The 20,513-nt window shown below is 51.9% G+C and overlaps 1 protein-coding gene across 21 annotated transcripts in view; it reads right to left on the bottom strand.

Moving 5' to 3' along the window:
* Positions 1-20,513, bottom strand: part of CACNA1C (calcium voltage-gated channel subunit alpha1 C) — a 551,559-nt gene that overhangs the window by 469,927 nt on the left and 61,119 nt on the right. For 14 of the 21 annotated variants that reach the window (XM_057556028.1, XM_057556034.1, XM_057556037.1 and 11 more), the window contains exon 1: positions 1,404-1,758. The exons of 2 other annotated variants lie outside the window; for them this stretch is intronic. In XM_057556028.1, coding sequence (XP_057412011.1) covers positions 1,404-1,659 — 256 coding nt within the window. In that variant the 5' untranslated portion in view covers positions 1,660-1,758. Of the gene's footprint in view, positions 1-1,403; positions 1,759-5,647; positions 6,452-20,513 lie in introns of those variants that run through there. 5 more of the 21 variants (XM_057556042.1, XM_057556045.1, XM_057556044.1 and 2 more) reach the window with 1 other exon arrangement.

Genomic DNA, 20,513 nt, shown 5'->3' with positions numbered 1-20,513 from the left:
CGCTTCAACCTTCCCAGTGAGAGGTAGCCCCCAGCTCTGTTTCCAAATCTAATACCTCAGAAATGACTTCAGCCAGAACAAAAGCGGCGTCGGCAGAGGGAGGCTGGGGGGAGGGTAAGAGGGTTATCAGGCAAAGTCGAACCAGAAACACCGATCGATGCTTTCAGGGCATCAGCGTGCACACGTACGGTCAAGAGATGGCAGGAGGGTGGAGAGCCAAGGCCGGGTTCCAGCCCCGCCCCTCCCGGGTGACCCTGCAGGAGCCTGTCCTCTCAACTGGAAACGGAGTTCGTTCCTCAGGTTCCTCTGCCCATAAAACCTCCTGATCCTAGAGAGTAAATTCCCGAAGAGACGCATTTATTCTAGGTCTGCTTGACAACCCTTCAGAGAACGTGAGTGTGGAACCGCCCCCTCCTTGCCCGTCTCACACACACACACACACACACACACACACACATACACACACGGCACAGCACCTGAGGACCACGGTGAAGCGGCCGTGCGGTGGCAGCCTGGCTGGGGCCTGGGGGAAGGGACCGTGGGATTTCGAGCTCTGGCCAGTTAGCCCCCTCTCCCTCACCTCTGCCCAACGCCAAATCCCCAGCGTCTCCGGGGAAGTGAGGGCCTGTTTTCAACCTCTGTTTCCCTCCTGAGCTGCAGGCCCAAACTGCCCTCCTCTGTCCCATGAATCCCCACTTAGATTAACTCAGTTCCACAAGTAGCGGCTATGCGCCCCACGCTCCCCCAGATACCCCAGGGAGCCGGGCCTCCTCCTGCGGCCCCTGAGGCCCCCTCACAGCTGTGCCTCCCGGGTCCCCTGCCCGTGGCAAGGAGGCAGCGAGGCCCCCGGGGCCCCAGGTCAAGGCCTGGCCTTAAGCAATGGGCACCTCATCTGGGACCCGAGCCACACACACAGGAGTCACGACAGCCCCCATTCTGCTTCCCCCCCCCCAGGGATACGGGGTAGTCCCTGCGCCCCGGCTTTGAAACAGCGCTGACGGCCTTCCGTTTTCCCAGGGGGATCCTGTCACTTTTACTTGTTTTGTACAGTACCTAACCTTGAGGTTCATGTAAACAGGTGTTTACTAAATTATTTTAATAATGACAGCCATGGCTGGGAGTGTTGTTTCATTATCAGAACGTTTAGCACTTATGTCACTAAATATTTAGCACCTGATATTTTGCACAATTCCCCGTGCCCTTTTTTTTTTTTTTTCTAAATCAGTCTCCTGCTCTCCTCTGCAGAGCCCACCACCAATTTAGGCAACAGTGGGGACAGAACCCAGGAGCAGACTAAATCAGCGCGATCATCTCGCTAAGTAGTGTAGTTGTTAAGTCTCCAGGTGTTTCCCAAACAACCCCTCAGCTTTCTTTAGCCCACCCTGGAAAATAAAATTGTCTACCGATTTCGAATGCAGAGCGCAGATTCCAGAGTCCCCACGGGGACCGGCGGGACGCTGCTGGCTGACTGGTCACCACCACATGGCAAACGGCCAGACCCCAGCAGGAGGCTCCCGGGACAGGAGGAGGGTGCTGCAGCCACGCCCTCGATTCCCAGCTCGGCGGCCAGGGCTCTCGGACCCAGGAACTCGCTACAGCAACCGAGAAAGCTGAGCGGAGAAAGGGATAGAAAGGAAAACACCGGGAGCTGGAACACATCACTGAAAATTAGAACAAATCTCAGTTACTTCCTAACCCAGGTCTCGGGAGCTTTGCTGCCATTACCCAGCATGGGACCAGCCAGATTCGTAAACAGCTGTGAAGTGTACCCAGTTGTTTTTGTGTTTTTTCCCCGAATAAAGTTAGGAAAATGTCTTTTTTGCCTTTTAGCTGACAAGCTCTGCAACCCTACCGGCCAGGCTCTCCAGCTCCCACACTCCAGGTTGGCCTCAGGCTGGGCCTGGGACCCCCAGGCCCCTCTGGTTACCAAGCCCTGGTGAGAAAATTAATACGGGGAGGAAATTAATATAGGGCCGTAACAGGTTCGGCCGAGCAGAATGCCGCCTGTGCTAGAGATCAAGGCAAGGCTGGGGCAGGAGAGCGAAATCCAAAGTGGGTTCGTTACCGGAGAGAGGGTGAGAGGTCGGCGAGGGCGGGTCGTGCTGGGGGCCCCTGGTGTGCGTGCGGCGGGCACTCTGGTCTTCGGAGGCCTCCGCCCTGGGGCAGGCACGCAGACGAGGCACAGCAGCAAGAAGTGCCCTGCAGAGCCTCGGCCCCCTTGCCCAGCCCCGCAGGTGCCCCTCCTGACTCCCAAGCCCTGGGGCGCCACCTCCTGGAAGAGGCAGAAAGCACACCCCCCTCTGGTCTGGGGGCTGCGTTCATCCGCCAAGCGTCAAGGCCTGTGCTAGGAGGTGGGGATGCAAAGATCAGCAGGGCCTCAGACCCCCACCCAGGACGCCCCTGCGTCTCCTTTTGCATCTGTCTTACACCCAGAAGAACCCACCTCGGGCAGTTTTAAATCACAGAGAAAACAGAAGGAAGAGTCCCAAGTCATCCCCGAGACTCAGGGGCCAACGGCTCACCATCTACTGTACCTGCAGCATCTACCTGTAGAGAACCATTCACCCAAGGTGAGGCACCAATGTGCAACGGTGTGAGGGCTGCATGACCAGTATTCCTGTCTGCTACGCGCCGGGTCCCCAAAGGGCTCTAGGCTCTTGTGCAATCTATTTAAAATAGCTTTTCCTTATTCAGTGTGTGTGTGTGCACATTTAAATATTGTTAGCACGTGCTCCATGGAAGTAAGGAACAACTGATTCTGGTAATATATTCTATTGTATAGTACTCTGATACACTGGAAAGTACGTGAGAAGTACTAGGAACAATATCTGGAACCTCAAGAGCCCTTTTTCTCCGGGTTCCTCCACGCAGAATCCAAGAAGAAGCAGCTAATGTCGTGCTTTCTTCAACCTGTGCAAGCTGAGGTGCGGGTAACAGTGCTCTCTGACCACTGATCGTGATTATTATTACTTTATCATGATGATTTCTGTTCTGCTGCATCGCTAAGCAGTGCTCTGAAAAGAAAAGCACAATGTGTCTTCCACTCCCGGAACACGTTTCCCCCTCTGCCTTGTCTCCAGCAGATAAGGGACATTCTGATGTTTTATTTGTTAAATGGTTGACTATTAAGAAACTCATTTGCTAGCTGGAGGCTGCAATGGAAAATCGGCCCAGAAAAGTGGGAGGCTGGCGTGGGACCAGAGCAGATGGGGCGCTGGAGGTGAGGGGAGGCCCACGAGCCCCTCCCTGCCTGAACCCAGGGTCGGGGGCCAGCCCTCAGGGAACCTGCGGGCTGTTCCAACGTGCTGGCCCCCGCCTCCACACCCCGACTCCCAACACACACACACCCCACTGCAAAACTGGGGCAAAAGGCCTTGCACTGATCTACTCGAGTCTGTTGGGAAGAGGAGGATGTAACCCTCGCCCCGGGCAACTTTTCCAGTCCTCCACTCCGCTGTCACCGCCCAACGTAATGCTCCTCTTCCCTCTCTGCTCCTGAAACCCTAACCCTGGGTATGTTTCATCGCCCCGTTAGTTACGAAGCCACAGCAACCCCTTCCCGGCAGACGTTCCTGCTCCTCCAGGTCTGCCCACCCACCTCCGTCACCCTCCTCCCCTCCTGCCCCAGGAAGACCCCAGCAATGCCAACAACAGGGCGGGGGGGAGATGGAGGGGAGACAGGGATCCTGGTGCTCTTACACCTGAAAACCGCATCCGGGAAAGGAGGCAAAACTGCTCTGTGAATTATATAATCACTGCGGCTTCAAGGGAGAGGACTGGGATCCAGGTTGCCATAGTGTCTGTGGCGCGTGGCTGGGAAGGCGGCGCCCGGCCACGCTCCCTGCTGCCGGCCCCTCCATCTTCCCCACAGACCTCGCGGGGCCGCGGCTCCTACTTTGAGTGTCTGCTCCCTGCACACGGCTGGGGAGGGCGCGCTGGGGCACGAAGGGGCAAAAGGAAGGAAGGAAAGGGCCAGAAAGGGTTTGTCCTGCATGGAGAAGAGGCCTTGTGAACTGCTGAGGATTTGCTGAGGATTATCACCACGTGAATAATAATTATGACCACAGGCCACTGCCATTGTCAGTGACAGCGAGGACGTGGCCACTGGGCTCTCCCCTTCAAGGCCGCCTGGACTGAGCTGGGAGCCTGGAGGGGAGAAAGCCATCCCCGCTCTTCACAAACATCACCCTTTCTTTTGTGTCTCTCCTGGCCTCCCTCCGAATCCATCCACGACTCCATCAGGAAGGGGACAGGGGAACAGGTAGGGGTGGGGCACGGGGTAGAGAAATCCAGGGACAGAGCTGCCCTTGTGACCCCAAAGTCCTGGCTCACCCTAGAACCCACGACCCTTGACACAATCCTTGCACCAAAAGAGGCCAAAATTCCCCCACTGCCGCCCAAGCTGGAGATCAGTTTCAGGCAAGCTGCCTGGCAGCCTCTGGTTCTAAAGGGTAGGGGCTCTGCCTGCTAGTGGTGGGGCTGGGGGCCTAAGGAGGGAGGAGGCTGGAAAGAAGAGGGAGGGATGGAGACAACCCCTCCACCAGGCTGTCCTCAGAGGAGCACCTGATGTGCCCAGGAAGTAGCAGGACCAACAGCGACAGGTATGGAGAAGGAAGAGATTGGAAGGAAGAGTGTAAACAGGGAGGCTTGGGAAACGGAGAGACAAGGCAGAGCCTGCACCCAGAGGCAGAGGAAGCCACGGGGAAGGCAGAGACGGAGCTGGAGGCGGCCGCACTCCAGCAAGACCGTCCCTCTCCGCTCCATCATAATCTTAATTGCTGAGCAGTGCCAAAAAAATAATAACTTGTTAATACGGGCGGCGGGGGAGGGGGTGAGGGAGAAAGTTTCCAGGAAGTGGGGAGTTGCCTGAAAGCCTTTCCCCCTTGCAGGGGGAGCTGCTGACACTTGATGCCAAGGATGGAGATGCTGGGAAAACACTGGGCGACAGTGTGCAGCCGCGTGAGCTCGGCACACCCTTTTATTATTGCCTTAAAACATGAAAAAGCAGAGCCCACACACCGCCCGAATTCTAACCGCTGACATCCTCAGGTGCTAGCCCACATGTGGGTGCGAAGAAGAACACACGGGGCGTGGGCGCGCGGGGGTCAGTGGCCGCAAAGAGGTGGGTGGGTGTAGGTGAGCCGGAGAAGAGGGACACGGGCGGGGGGAGGGAGAGAGAGAGATTGAGAGAGAGATGGGGGGAGGCGGTCCACAGGGAGAGGGAGAGAGAGGGAGAGGGGAAGGGAGAGGCGCCAAGACTCGAAGCCGCCCCCCTGGAGCGCGCTGCCCGGGCGGGGGCGCCGGCCGGCCTGGTGCGGGGCGCGCGCGCGCGCTCCCAGCCGCGCCCGGGCGAGGCGAGGACCCCGGCCCACCGGGCTGGGGCGTCGCCGGCCGGGTAGTCGGGCTCTCCCGGCGAGCGCGAGCCAGCGAGGCCGGAGCAGACACTTGGGAACTTTTCCCCTCGCCCGGAATTCTCCGGACGCGCGGCTCGGGGGCCGCGGGCGCGGGCGGGGGAGGGGCGGGGATTTTCCGCTCGGGCTCCGCGCGGTTCGGCCAGGGTCTCGCGGGCCCCCGGCCGCTGAGGGAGAAGGACGCGCGGCGGGGACCGGCCGGGGCCGCGGGGCGCGGCGGCGGGGTCCAGCCTTACCTTGGTGGTTTTCCTCCGGAATGTACATCCTCGTGTTTTCATTGACCATGGACCAAGAATTGTTTGAAAAGGAGAAGAAGCCACAAAGAGGAAGAAATGTCAAACACGCCCGAGCGGGTCTGCACTAATCCCTCCTCCGAGGCCGGCGGCTTTCGTGCAAAATTCGAGGAAGCCGTGGATCTGCAGTCGCTCTTCTTCCCTTCTGATGATTACCTGATTCCCATTATTGCATCAAACACCAAAAACTGATCCTTTCCACTACTGCCTCCTTCAGTGAAATTGTAATGCATCCTCAGCACATCCGGGCCCCTTCCAAGAATTCAGCGCCGCACCTCTGGCGGCCACAGCATTTGAAAAAATAAATGGGGAGGCAGAGCGAGAGGAGGCGGAAGGGGAGAGGGGAGCGCGGACCCCAGGGCGGGAGAGGCCCGCCGGCCGCCGGCCTGAACCGTCTCCGCCCGCTCTCGGCGCGTCCTCCCCGGCCCTGCTCCGCTTTTTCTGCCCGAAGGTCCGGCGAGTCCCGAGGGCGAGGAGGCAGGAAGGCGCCGCCGCTCCGGGCCGCGCCGCGCGCCGCTCTGGCAGGAGCTGTTTCTGCAGAGGCGGCGAGAGGGAGCCGCGGGCAGGAGCGCGGAGCGCGGCGCTCACCCCGCGGCCCGCCGCCCCGCCCGCCAGCCCGGCGCGCCCCAGGCGGACGCTCTGAACGCTTCCAGATGTGGCGGCGGCGCGCGGGGCCCGGCGCACGGCGCGGGGCGCACGGCGCGGGGCGCGCAGCGCCGACTCGAGCGCAGCTCGAGCCCCCGCTCGCCCCGCCGCCCGCGCCTCGGCCCGCATGCCGCCCGGACACACCCCTCGCGCCCCGCCCCGGCCCCCGTGTCCTGCGCGGCCCCCTCAGCGGCGAGGCCTCGGGCGCGCAACTCCAGGAGGAGGGGCCATCTGCCCACCTAGAGTCTCTGCGGATCGGGCCACTGCGCGAAGCAGCAAAAGGAGCCGCGGCGCCACGGCGCTGTTTGGTGGATTACGACCAGGGCGGTTGCACGAGTGGCGTGGATGCGGAGAGACGGGGGCAGAGAGAGAGGGCCCGAGAGGCGGAGCCTCCTGGCGAGGCACTGGTGCCCAGATGTCTGAGCAGACTAATAGACCCGGGTTTTCTTAATTCCTCCGAGGCCGCCGAGCACGTGTGCTACCAGGATATGCTCACCTTCTCCTCTTAATTATTTCTGCCACTCCGGCGGGAAGCTGTTGAGCGCCTGTCCTTCCCGGAGCAGCAAACCTTTCTCCCCGTCCCTCAGGCAGCCACTGAAGGTCCATGGCACCCCCTGCAGGCCCGGGCGCCTGAGAGCGGGGCTGCCTGAGCCCTGGCAGGGGTGCCTACAGCTCCCTCTTGGGAAAACGTCCCCCTTCCTACCCTCAGACCCCCCCCTCCCCATCCGCACTCCTCCTCGGGGGAGCCCATCCAGCTCGGTGTGTCCAGCCCAGACCTCCCTTCCTGAACGCCGGGCTACCCAGCGCACTCGGTCTCCGCCCGGAGGCGGACGGACATCTCAAACCTAACATTTCCAAACGCCGAACTCCTTATTCTCTGTGCAAAAGCTGCTCAACAGCCTCCCCATCTCAGCGGATGGGGCCAAAAACCTGGGGTCGTTCTTGGCTCCTTTCTCTCTCATTCTCTCATCTGGTGCTTCGGGAAATCCCGAAAAATCGTGCATGTGACCGCTTCTCAGTTCCCCCGCTGCTACCCCGAGGCCTGAGCCGACATGGTCCCTCACCTGAGTTCCCGCAGAGGCTGCTGCCCCGCGTCTACCCTCCCTCCCCTCCTTTGGTATCTTCTCAATATGGCATCTAAAGGGACCTGTCCCCGCACCCCACTGCGCAAACCCCCCGGAGGTCTCCAGTTCACTTAGTAAAAGCCAGGTCCTCAGAGCAGCCTCCAGGGACCCACAGAAACAGCGGGTACAGCTACTCTTACGGCCTCCCCTACTGGTCTGCCACTGCTCCAGCCTCACTAGCTCCTAGCACTGCCTGGACTCTGCAGGAACACCTCTCCCTCTCTGTCACACACACACACACCCCTGGAGCCCTTTGCTCTAGCTGTCCCTACTGCCTGCAACCCTCTCCTCAGCTATCCACCTGATGAACCCCTCACTTTCTTCAAGACTGCTCAAATCTCACTTTCTCAGCGAGGTTCACCCTGACCACCGTACTTAGTACATTCAGACCTCAGTATCCGCGGGTTGCGAAGCCGCGGATGCAGAACCGCGGATACAGAACCGCGGGTTGGGGGGTGGGGGGACTAAACGACACTATTTTGTAAAAGGGACTTGAGAACCCACGGACTTTGATATATGCGGAGGTCCTGGAACCAATCCCCCAACCAGCCCCTCCAGCGCTCACAATCTCCCCTTTCTCTACTTTTTAATTGGTATTTAATCCCTGTCTAACATACTGTACTACTTATTCATTCATTGTATTGTTTACTGTCTGTATTCCCCACTAAAATGTAAATCCCATGAGGGCAGGGATCTCTGTCCTTTTTGTTCACCAGTTTATCTCAAGTGTATAGAACAATGTCTGGCAGAGGGTAGTTAATAAATATGTGTGGAATGAGTGTATGAGTACCTGAGATGCCACCATTCACTGCATCAAAATGCCTCCATCGGCACTCTCGTTCATGTCTGAAACCTCACTGCTCCAGCCCCATTTCTTTGGCCGAGGGTTTGGGCCCCAGCTTAAAATGCAAAGGCGCCTGTGAGACGCATTAAGCTTTATACGTTATCTTCAGTCTACTGTGAACAGTGGTCTAGAGAAATCTGGCCTCTTTACCATTCTGGTGTGTTCATCCTCAATTTTCAAGCTAAGAGAGAAAATCAGAAATGACACAAATCCGAGTATCGCTTCCATTTAGCTTTAGGGTGCATTATAGGCCTGTGTCTCAGAGACCCGTGCGCCTGTTTGTTTAAACTAATATTAAAATCAGTTTGCCCCCCTTTACACACTGCAGTACAGGAATAATAACAGTAGCTAACACTGCTGAGTGCCCTGGGCTGTGATAGGTGTTTTACCGGCATTATCTCCCTTAATCCTCGTTGCAAGGATAAGGCTGGTATTACTGTTGTGATTACTATCCCCATTTAACAGATGTGGAAACTGAGACTTAGAAATTTTACGTGTCCAGAGTCATCCAGCTGATAAACTGCAGAGCCTGGACTTAGTCCAGGAGGGTCTGACTCCAAACACGTGTTGGTACTGTGATCCTATGCTCAAAGTGGTGACCGAGGGTCAGCTGGGGCAGGGCAGGGGACCGAGCAGTTTAAAGTGACAGTAAAATGATTGCAAAGTGTGACCCAGGGAATTCACAGGGAGCCCGGTAACTGAGAGCGGGTGCCCTGTGTCAGGGGCACAGATGGGATTTGCAGCCAGGCTTTTCTCAGGGTGTAAATCTAGCAAGTAAATATTACCTTCATGCCTCTCTAGTTTCGTTTTTCACTTCTTTTTCCAGCTGTGAAACGTGTTCTTTCCCTTCCAGAGAAAGGTACTTCCTAAATATTTGGTCTTGCAATGAGCACCCATATCTCGGCTTCTAACTTTGGAACACAGCCTTCAGTGCTCCCTTTCCAGGGCACAGATTCTCAACGTGACAAACGGAAACCATCCTGAATTCCGAGTGGGGGTTTGGGAGATGGTGGGAGCCGAGGAGGAGGATCTTTCTATCTTTCCTGGAGTGATTTGACTCTCTGGTGAAGGCGCTCTCCCCTCTGCCCTCCCTGGGCGCTGTGTGTGTGCACTCTTCCCGCGTGGTGTGTGGTGTAATGTCTGGATGCAGATGTGCCTTTTCTCCGCCCCCCTTCCCGCTACATCTTAAATGTCTTCAGAGAGAGAAATGTTTCATTTTTCTTTGTGCAAAGCATAATGCTTGGTATATAGGGACACTCACTGTATGTTGAGTGCCTGATTCACTCTGGAAAAGATTCCTTAAATGACCACAAATATTTCCTTTGGAAGCAATTAAGACTGTAATGAATTTGTTAATTACAGTTCATTTGTAAGACTGAAAAACTTGGAAACAATCTAAATATCCAACAAAAAAGGTAGTTTAAATGATAACAGTAAGAGATTATTACAGCAGCCACTATGGAAAACGGTATGGAGTTTCCTTAAAAAACTAAAACTAGAGTTACCATATAATCCAGCAATCTGACTCCTGGGCATATATCCAGAAAACTCTAATTCGAAAAGATACATGCACCCCAGTGTTCATAGCAGCATTATTCACAATAGCCAAGACATGCAAGCAACCTAAATGTCCATTGACAGATGAACAGATAAAGAAGATGTGGTATATTTATACAATTTCTACAATGGAATATTACTCAGCCATAAAAAAGAATGAAATAATGCCATTTGCAGCAACATGGATGGACCTAGAGATTGACTTCACTTCCTGATGCCCAGTTTCTAGGAAATGGAGCTAATAGTGGTACCTCCCTCTCCGGGCGGGGGCAAAAATTAAATCAAATAATCCAGGTGAAGCATGTGGAATGTGTGTGCTGGCTGTTACCATCCTTCACCCCCACAAGAAAACCATGTCGAGGGGCTACTCTGGGCCCCAACCTCTCCCCAGCCCAGCCAAAGAGCCTGACCAGCCCCATTCTGCAGGTGTGAAATGGCAGCTAAGAGGTTATCTTTCTTCCCCAAGATTGCTTGGTCAGTAAGTGATAGAATTGGAATTTGAGCCCGGGTCTATGCAGATCCCCTCTACACGAGACATTTCAGGCTCGGAACTAAAATGGAGGGGAGGAAGGGGAAAACTCTCCCAGCTCACGATTCAGAGAGCAGGGCTGATGAGGGTGCAGACTGACCCCGACATCAAACTCAATCTCTCCTCCTCGCCTCCTTGTCCGGAGGCCGCAGGACAGACCAGATCCCTGCAAACCCGCCGGGGTGTCTGTACGTGTTGCATTTAAGGAAAAGGCTCCTGGCAGCTTACCCCACCTGAAGCCCAAGGGGAGGCCAGAGTGTTTGGAGGTGAGGGGGGCTCAGCCGAAGCATTCTCAGATCACAGGGGTGACAACGGGGGATCACGCCCACCTTTGTGATCTCCAGCAACTTAATCACCCAAGACAGGCAGTGGCAAGACGGTGGCCAGCCTGCCCTGGCGACTGGCTCTCCCTGTGGGAGAATTCATACCGGACGTGTGGGTGCAAATTGTGGGTCTCTCTCTGGGTCAGCAAGACAGCAGTCCAGGCCAAGTCATGCAGCTGGCCAGTACCCCTCCTCTGCAAAACGGGGCCATGGGGCCCCATGGCCCACAACTCTTTGCAAAGAGAAGCTGATGCAAGAAAAGAGCTGAAGGGTTGAAATGATTTTCTTAGCATCTTGTCAAGGCCCCGGAGAAGTTCGTTTCCTGTGGGTGAACTTCTGACCCCTTCAGACCCAGCTGCCCACTTCTGAGGGGCTCACAGGCCACCACGGACACACGTTCCCACATGTCTTAGTGTCCCTAGGGCTGCCCAAACAATGACCACACACTGGGTGGTTTAAGACAACACACATATTTTGTCTGTCAGTTTTGGAGGCTAAAAGTCTGAAATCCAGCAGGGTCCCACTCCCTTCAGGGGCCCCAGGGGACCGGTCCATTGGCCTCTTCCACCTTCTGGTGGCCACAGACACCCCTTGGCTTTTTTTTTTTTAAATACAAATTTATTTATTTATTTATGTTTGGCTGTGTTGGGTCTTCGTTGCTGCACGCGGGCTTTCTCTAGTTGTGGCGAGTGGGGGCTATTCTTCGTTGCGGTGCACGGGCTTCTCATTGTGGTGGCTTCTCTTGTTGCGGAGCACGGGCTCTAAGCCCGCGGGCTTCAGTAGTTGTGGCACTCGGGTTTCAGTAGTTGTGGCTCGCGGGCTCTAGAGCGCAGGCTCAGTAGTTGTGGCACACGGGCTCAGTAGTTGTGGCATGTGGACTCAGTAGTTGCGGCATGTGGACTCAGTAGTTGCAGCACACAGGCTCTAGAGCACAGGATCAGTAGTTGTGGTGCACGGGCTTAGTTGCTCCGCGGCGTGTGGGATCTTCCCGGACCCGGGCTCGAACCCGTGTCCCCTGCATTGGCAGGCAGATTCTCAACCACTGCGCCACCGGGAAGCACCCCCCTTGGCCTTTGACCACATCCCTCCTGGCTCTGTCTCTTTGTCCCTTTGCCTCCTCCTCGTGGCCTGTCAAGTCTCTCGAGGACACTTGTCATTGGATTTAGGGCTCCTGGATAAGCCAAGATGACATCTCCCTCTCGAGATCCTTAAGGTAACTAAGTATGGTCACCGTCAAGGTTCTGGGCGTCAGACGTGGACACACATGTTGAGGGACCACCATTCAACCCGCGACACGGCCTTAACATGCCCTAAGTCTCTTCACCACATCCTTTGAATCCCACGTCCAACCGTTACTAGTTACGGAAACTTTGGCTAACTCCCTCTGGCTCTCTCTCTCTCTCTCTCTCTCTCTCTCTCTCTCTGATTTATAAAATGGAAGTGATGGATGTATGTCAAGACTTAGTGAAGTGAGTGGTAAATAAGTCCAGCGTTGCCGCCTACGTTGAAGGCACCCCTTTCCCTCAGTGCTCGATCCCACACTTAAAACAACTCTGTGGGGAAACATTACCCCCCAGTTTCTAAATTAGAGAAACTGAACTCCTGGGAAGTTAAGTAACTTGGCCACACAGCTCAGCGGCTAGGAGTGGACCTGACTTTTTTAAAAGTTTATTTTATTGACGTATAGTTGATCTACAATGTTGTGTTAATTTCTGCTGTACAGCAAAGTGATTCAGTTATACGTATATGCACATACTTTTTTATACACTTTTCCAGTATGGTTTATCACAGGATATTGAATATAGTTCCCTGTGCTATCCAGCAGGACCTTGTGGTTTATCCATCCTATATCTAATAGTTTGCATCTACCAACCCCAAGTTCCCAGTCCATCCCTCCCCCACCTCCTCCCCCTTGGCAGCCACAAGTCTGTTCTCTGTGGGAGTGGACTTGACTTTAAACCCAGAGCTCATCCTGCTGTCCAGCCTCCCTACCCCTTTACCTTCCTCACTATTCCAGGCTGGGGAGAAACTGTTTTCTTAACGTAATCCAGAAGGTGCCCCCTTCAGTAGGCCTTCCAGAACCTTTCTCCTCTAACCAGCTTTTACAAACGTTCTCTCCTCTCCTTCTACCCTTCTGGATGCATCCTGAGTTCTTGGTTATCTTCCAAACATGGTCCTGAGAGTAAACATCTTTCTCTGGCCATCAGAAGTCAGCTGTTAACTCTTGTTCAATTCACAGCCCTCCAATTAATATAACTCTTGGTCATTTCACCTTTCCCTTGATATTTCAGCTGGCTTTCAATCTATAATGTCTTCTCTCTCTGACCCTGGTTTTTCCCCTTCTTGCCCATGGAAGAAGAATAAATGATGGCTCAGTTCATATTTGTGCTCTGGATTATTCCTTCCTGAAGGGTCACTTTGCATGCATCTCTCTTAGAATTCCATGGCATTAATTTCCAGCTTGCTTTCCTACAGTATCAGAAACCATGTTAGACTAGAAAATTTCTGCTTCCTGATCTGACATAGGTCAGGTAATGCTTTGCCTGACATTTGGGCAAGGGCACCTCATTAAACAAAAAAGGATATTTGTTCCCTACGCCTCTTTTTCAAAGAGATGGTCTGTTCTCTCTCTTTTTTTTTTTAATACAGCAAGTTCTTATTAGTTATCTATTTTATACATATTAGTGTATATATGTCAATCCCAATCTCCCAATTCATCCCACCACCACCCCTCCCCCACTTTCCCCGCTTGGATGTTCTGTTCTGATTGTAGATTCTAGGGCTCTGTTAGAGGGATACTCTTGGGTCAACCTACAGCAGTCTCTTCCCCGTATCAAATCTACAGGAATAGTAATACAGGGCACGCAGATAGGAGTCATTCCAAATATTTACATTCTCAGGAAGGAAACCCAAATGCCCTCTGACTGATTCCACCTTGGTACCAGACCTGGCTTAGTCACTCTATCTTCTGAGCTGTTGAAAGGCAATTTTCCAAGACCCGGGGGTAGAGAAGTTATTACTAATCATCACCACCCTCACAGTGAGTTCAGTGCCCCATAATACAACTGGATACCAACTCAGACAAAGCCAAGTCCAGGGGCTTACACAAAAAGGGTGCCTCCTGAGAGGTGACCGTCGTTAACTTGCCAAATGACTTCCGTTCAACAGCCAGCTGGAGCCCAGCGCAACCAAGACCTTGGCAGCTTTCAAGCATGGCAGGACACTCCCAACCATCTCCTCATACTACCCTGCAGAGCTAGCTCTGCCCCTGGAGAGGCCTTAGGTCAAGGTCATACTTGAAGACAAGTGTCATTCCTGCAAAGTTTACCAGTTTTGCCATATTCCGTTTCAGATTCAAATTTTCTGCCCTTCTCATGTTCCGCCCTGTTTCTATAATCACTGTTCACAATGAATATAACCTCATTATTTTATTATTAATCACCAAACCTTGGGAATCACTTTTTTCCAAACTGACTAAGGCTGCTTATAAAGTGACACCTAAATAAACTTCTACTACAGTTTAGTTCCAAGAACGTTCTGTTTGGCCACACGGAAGCATTCACGTCTCACCTGTATTTGGACACACTATTGGGCTGGTTCTGACCAGTGATACGCGAGTAGAGTGAGGTGTGTCACTTTCAGGTTGAGATAATGAGAGGCCTGTTGGGATGCTCCTTTTCTCTCTTCTGCCACGAAGTCCAGATGGAGCAGCTACAAGACGGATCCATCGGCCGGGATCCCAGAGTGGCTTTGTGAAGCAGAGCTTCTCCCACTGACCCCGTCCGGACATGTAGCACACGCCAGAAATAAGCTTTTATTATACTAAAGCCCCAATAATTTGGAAGTCATTGCCAACGTATACCATTGCGTATCCTGACTAACACACTGATGTAAGCCAGCAACTCCGTGTGTGCCCCATGTGTGGTTAGAGATGCACCAAGTTCTGATTAGTTGAACTGATTTCCATTCCAATCATCATAAAAATCAGTCAATGATTCTCATTCATAAGAAGGAAGGTTGTAACCATAAAGATCTTGTGATGGAGGAATGCTGAGAGCGTTTATAATTTATGTAGCATACCATTGTTTTTGTTTGTTCTAGATACATCAGTGACAGTATCCATTTCAATTGATTTTACAGACAAAATACCCCCAAACACATTTCCTTCTTTAAGTCTGCTGAAAGTACAGGTGTATTTATGCCTATATTTTTTTTTTAATAAATTTATTTATTTATTTATCTATTTATTTATTTTTGGCTGTGTTGGGTCTTCGTTTCTGTGCGAGGGCTTTCTCCAGTTGCGGCGAGCGGGGGCCACTCTTCATCGCGGTGCGCGGGCCTCTCACCGTCGCGGCCTCTCCCGTTGCGGAGCACAGGCTCCAGACGCACAGGCTCAGTAGTTGTGGCTCACGGGCTTAGTCGCTCCGCGGCATGTGGGATCTTCCCAGACCAGGGCTCGAACCCGTGTCCCCTGCATTGGCAGGCAGATTCTTAACCACTGCGCCACCAGGGAAGCCCTATGCCTATATTTTTTTATTCCTCTCTCAATATGTTTTCTTAAATTTATTTTTATTGGAGTACATTTGCTTTACAGTGTTGTTAGTTTCTACTGTACAGCAAAGTGAATCAGCTATATGTATACATATATACATCCTATGCCTATATTTATATTGAATAACTTATGAAAACTATTCTTATGTGGGTGAATCAGCACATGTTGACACTTTCCCAAATGGGCTCAGAAAGTGTTTGGAGTAGTTTTGGGCATCTTCAAACTTGTACGAGGAACCCATGTGGTACCTGGAAGGGTTTTAATGGAATCAGTTTCCAGAGCCTCAAATTTCCTATGCACCCAATCTTAACACTGGTCTGAGGACAAGCTGGGGCGGAAGTTGTCCATTCTCTTCGGACCCATCACAACCATCCGTCTCCCATGCTACAGAGGAGAGACATACCTGTCACACACACCCCCATCCTTCCATGTCCATCTCCCTGTGACGTGAGTCTCTCCAGGCACCAAAGACGGAGGCATTTGAAACATGTGTCTAGAAAGCCTCCTTTAATCAGGGCCCACACCGCTCCAACCATCCGTCTCTTTAAGAGATACATTTCTAACACCATTTAAATTTTATATTGATAATTACTTTTAAAGCTCATCATGTAATTGTGTTGTTTTGGTCAGTTGTAACACTAATAATATTTTTAGTGATAGTTGAACCCAGAAGAAATTGGTGGCACCGAGCCTTATAGTGACAGGAATTTTATTTTAATTTAAATATCAATTTATATCTCTTTTTGTGGCAGAGCAGTGTGATAGCATGATCAATGAAAGACTTTCAAGCATAAAAATATCTCGTATCGGGGCTTCCCTGGTGGCGCAGTGGTTGAGAATCTGCCTGCTAATGCAGGGGACACGGGTTCGAGCCCTGGTCTGGGAAGATCCCACATGCCACGGAGCAGCTGGGCCCGTGAGCCACAACTACTGAGCCTGCGCGTCTGGAGCCTGTGCCCCGCAATGGGAGGGGCCGCAATAGTGAAAGGCCCGCACACCGCGATGAAGAGCGGTCCCCACACCGCGATGAAGAGTGGCCCCCACTTGCCGCAACTAGAGAAAGCCCTCGCACGAACCGAAGACCCAACACAGCCAAAAATAAATAAATAAATAAATAAAGTAGCTATAAAATTAAAAAAAAAAAAAAAAAAAATCTCGTATCGGGGTAAAACTTTATGGAGGGAATGGAATGGAACAATGTTTCCAAGGAGAAAAAGAAATGATGCGAAATATTTGTTTTTTAAAAAAAGAGCTTTTATATATTTTTGAACAGATAATAGAAGGTTTCAAATAGCTCGGGTGTTTATATTTCATTGGAAACTTTTTAAAGAGTGATACAACAATTTTATTTTACTTTAAACTGTCAAGATCTACAAAGCACCAGAAATTGCATCACTTACAACCATTTAAACTTATCATGAAAATTTGGGGATGTCACTTGAAATGTATGATGAGGCACGTACTTTTTCAAAACTCTTTTTGGGGGCTATGCAAGCAAAGCGGTGTGGAGACTCCCAATTGGACACAGCCCAAGGCCCTGGGAGGCCCCAGCCGGCCCGGCCACTGAGCCTGTATTTATATGGAATAAAGGCAGGCGACAGGCAACATGTGAACAGCCCCGGTTCCTGTTCTCACTCTGCCTTCCATCCCCAACACGGTCTTGAAGGATTTGCCTCCCTTCCCAAGGTTTTTACCCTGAGCTCCTTGGAGAAAGAAATGCAGTGTCTCGCGGTCACGTTATCCCAGAGGGGGCACGGCCCCGCAAACCCTCCCGATGGGGTCTTTTTGACCCCAGATTGTTTGCATTTTACTCCATGACAGAATCGTTCCATCTGTAAGTATGGTTTTCATCAGTAAACGCCAAACAGAACAGGCCCTGGGACTTCACTGCTTGTATTTACCCTTTCAATGATATGAGATTGAATTCTGCCTGCCTCAGAAGCCATACTCTCCATTCTGGACTCCAGTCGGGATTCATCAGGTGGATGTGAATCTGTTGTGCTTTCGGTCACCGTCAAGGAGCCACGAGGGTTAGGTATTGGAATGAACTCTGGGTTCAAAGCCTGTTCCTGCTCCTGCCCAGCTGTGTGACTTTGGCCAAGCCTCTCATGGCCTGTGAGTATCAGCTCTCTCAACCACCAACTGGGAGACCCCCCAGGAGAGGGGTCTGAGTGCAAGATGACGTATTAGTATGAAAATGCGAGGTAAGTAGAAGTATAGACACAGTGGGGTATTTATTACCGGGAAGATGGGATTTTACAACATCTCTGACCATCGATAGCAGGACCCAGTGATCACGCCCGGTCCAACCTAAACATCATTAACCACAGTTCCAGCCCTTTTCTTTTTGTCTTTTTTCCCTCTTTGGAAAAAGAGAACATTTGGCCTCCATCTCTTACATAAGAGCCTGTTATCTATTTGAACCAATTCTTCAGAAAGTCAAGAGCACTTAGCATCTCCACGTCACCCGGCCTACACTAGACCTTGATAACCAAATCCTGCCAAATTTCTCAGGCAATTAGACTTCAATAATTTCATCTAAGTAACCATTTTCTGCCTGGAAATTTCCCTTCAGACTCTGAAAGCAAATCCTGGAGGGGTAGGAGTTGGATTACCTAAATTGTTTGCTGTCAAGTCTATGCATTTAGCTAAGGCCCCATCAAGATGGATTGTTCTGCAGAGGGCAGAGCAAGTTCCATTTCCAGGGGCTCATCAATGTTACTCCAGCTTGGTGAGTGCGGGGCTAAAGCATTTCCCATCATACAAAGACCTGTGCCATTGTCAATACTTTTTAAAATGCCCAAATTATGAATGTTTTTTTTAAAAAAAAAACAAAAAACAGAGTTTTACTGTCCAACCTCAAAAATCTGCTGGCTACCCTTCTCACGGCTGAGGTCATGGGTGAGCCTCCACTGGGCAGGAAAGCAGCACCTGGGCGGAGGGGAAAAAAGTTGAATGAAGAGGGGATGACTTGAAAGAAAAACATGGTGCTGTCATGCTTTCAACAAAGTGGCCAAGCAGACAAATGGGTCTCTGCCATCCTCCATCTCTTTGCATAAACCCTGCCCCCCACCTCCAGAAGCATCTCTCAACAGCTACAAGATGTTCCATGGAAACCCAAGGCCTGTAACCCTTGCCCCGACACAGGGATGTTCTCTGCTACCCTGAGGGCCCCATGGTCCAAGATCATCCCTCCTTTCTTCTCTCCTTCATCCTGGCTTCCAGCCCCCACCCTTGGCATCTGTCTGGCATCCTTTGCTTCCTGTAAGTCGCAGCTCCATCACGTCCCAAAGCCTGCTCAGGTGGGTGAGACGTCCCTTCCTCTGTCCCCCACAGAGCCTTGTAGACATCTGTCTCAAGCACCAGTTATGCTGCTTATTATTTATTATTTGTTTATTTGGTCATTTCTTTACTTCCTGTCTCTTCAACTAGACTTTGAGCATCTCAAGGGCAAGAACCATGTTCTACTTGCCTTTAAATTTCCTTTCCCAAGGATAGTGCTCGGCTCCTAGTAAATGCTTAAGAAACATTTGATAAATGAATGATGTCCTATAATACTGAAGGTGGTGAGGAGTTGATCCAAAGGAACCATTGCCAGCCTGTTGCAGGTTGGTAGAGGAGATATTTCGGGACCAGGAGACCTGCCCCCTCCTTCCCCCAAATATTTCACAACGGTATGTACATGAAAGGCTGGCCTTGGTAGCTCATGTTCTTAAAAGTGTTCCTCTCTGGTAGTTCCCCAGGGAGATTATTTTAGAGAGAGGTTGCTTCCTTTGTTCTCACATCATTATGTAGTGGGCTACCTAGCTAAAAAGACCCTCTTCTGGGGGGCTGAGGCTCTTTGTGAGAGTTTCGGCTCTTATTTGTCTAGTAAGAGGCCTGTGTCATGTATGAGAGACAGATGTTGCCCACAGCCCATCACTCACAGCGTCTGCCTTTTGCAATTTCCCACCTATACAAGCTGCGTTTACTTACCTAACGTGTCATCCCTGCATTTGCCAGTGTCCCATCTGTAACACCTGATTTATCCACTTCTTCTGCCCAGTGTCTGTCTTACAAGCTCTTATTGACAAAATTCATGCTTAGGGATTTCACCTCTGAAAACACCTGAGCCCAGGACAGGCAGGGACTGGATCTCTGGGAGGTGACTTGAATGAGAGAAAAATCACATCCAGCAAGAAAAAGGAGAAATCCCACCCAGGCCAGATCTGTTCGCACAATGACTGGAAAGGAAAAGGACACCTGAAGACCTGTGAGTGCTCATCATGTGTCAGAACACCGGCCCCTTCGAGCATGGGCCCGGCTATCTCCAGGAAAAGTTCCAGAATCACATCGCAGCAGTCCTCTTCTCAGGGCTTCCCTGGTGGCGCAGTGGTTAAGAATCCGCCTGCCAACGCAGGGGACATGGGTTCGAGCCCTGGTCAGGGAAGATCCCACGTGCCGCGGAGCAACTAAGCCTGTGCGCCACAACTACTGAGCCTGTGCTCTAGAGCCCGTGAGCCACAACTACTGAGCCCACGTGCCACAACTACTGAAGCCCGTGCACCTAGAGCCCGTGCTCCTCAACAAGAGAAGCCACCGCAATGAGAAGCCTGCTCGCCGCAACTAGAGAAAGCCCGTGCAGCAACGAAGACCCAACACAGCCAAACATAAATTAATTAATTAATTAATTAATTTAAAAAAAACAATCCTCTTCTTTTACATTTCTTTGGCTTATGAAAAACCTTTCAAAACCCATTACTTATTTGTAAATCTGGACTCTGTGTCTTAAGTGGCCAAGAAGTCCCAAATAATACAGATAAGAGTAAAGTATCTGTGATGCAGCGGTAAGAACTCAGTAGTGTCTGTGAGCACTAATGAGGATTTAGGGGTCTGAGAAGCTTAGGGGTCACCCTTTCCAGAAGGGCCAGCCCACGATGGCTTGAGGTTAAGTGTTCGCCCACAGAGTGTGAGATGAGTGTGTAAGGAAGCCCGCCTGTCCCCCAGACACTGACAGTGTGTCCCCCAGGCTCCATCAAAATGCCACAGGGACTCGATCTCTATGAGCGGAAATGCAATCTGTGGGTTACACGGTGATTCATTAAGTGTCCTGTTTTAGAGTACAGTAGCCCTACGGGAAAGAACTCCTCCAGTTCTAAGTCACTGACAAGTCAACAGGAATGATTTTCTCAGGTCTCTTTTCTCCTGCATGGAAGGGAGACTCCATGGGGGCGTGGCGTGCTCTGCCCCTTCTCT

This window comes from Balaenoptera acutorostrata, chromosome 11 (assembly GCF_949987535.1).
Source record: "Balaenoptera acutorostrata chromosome 11, mBalAcu1.1, whole genome shotgun sequence".
In the NCBI taxonomy this organism is placed as follows: Eukaryota; Metazoa; Chordata; class Mammalia; order Artiodactyla; family Balaenopteridae; genus Balaenoptera; species Balaenoptera acutorostrata.
Note: the sequence above shows the minus strand (reverse complement) of the source record. Positions and strands in the feature narration are given on the sequence as shown.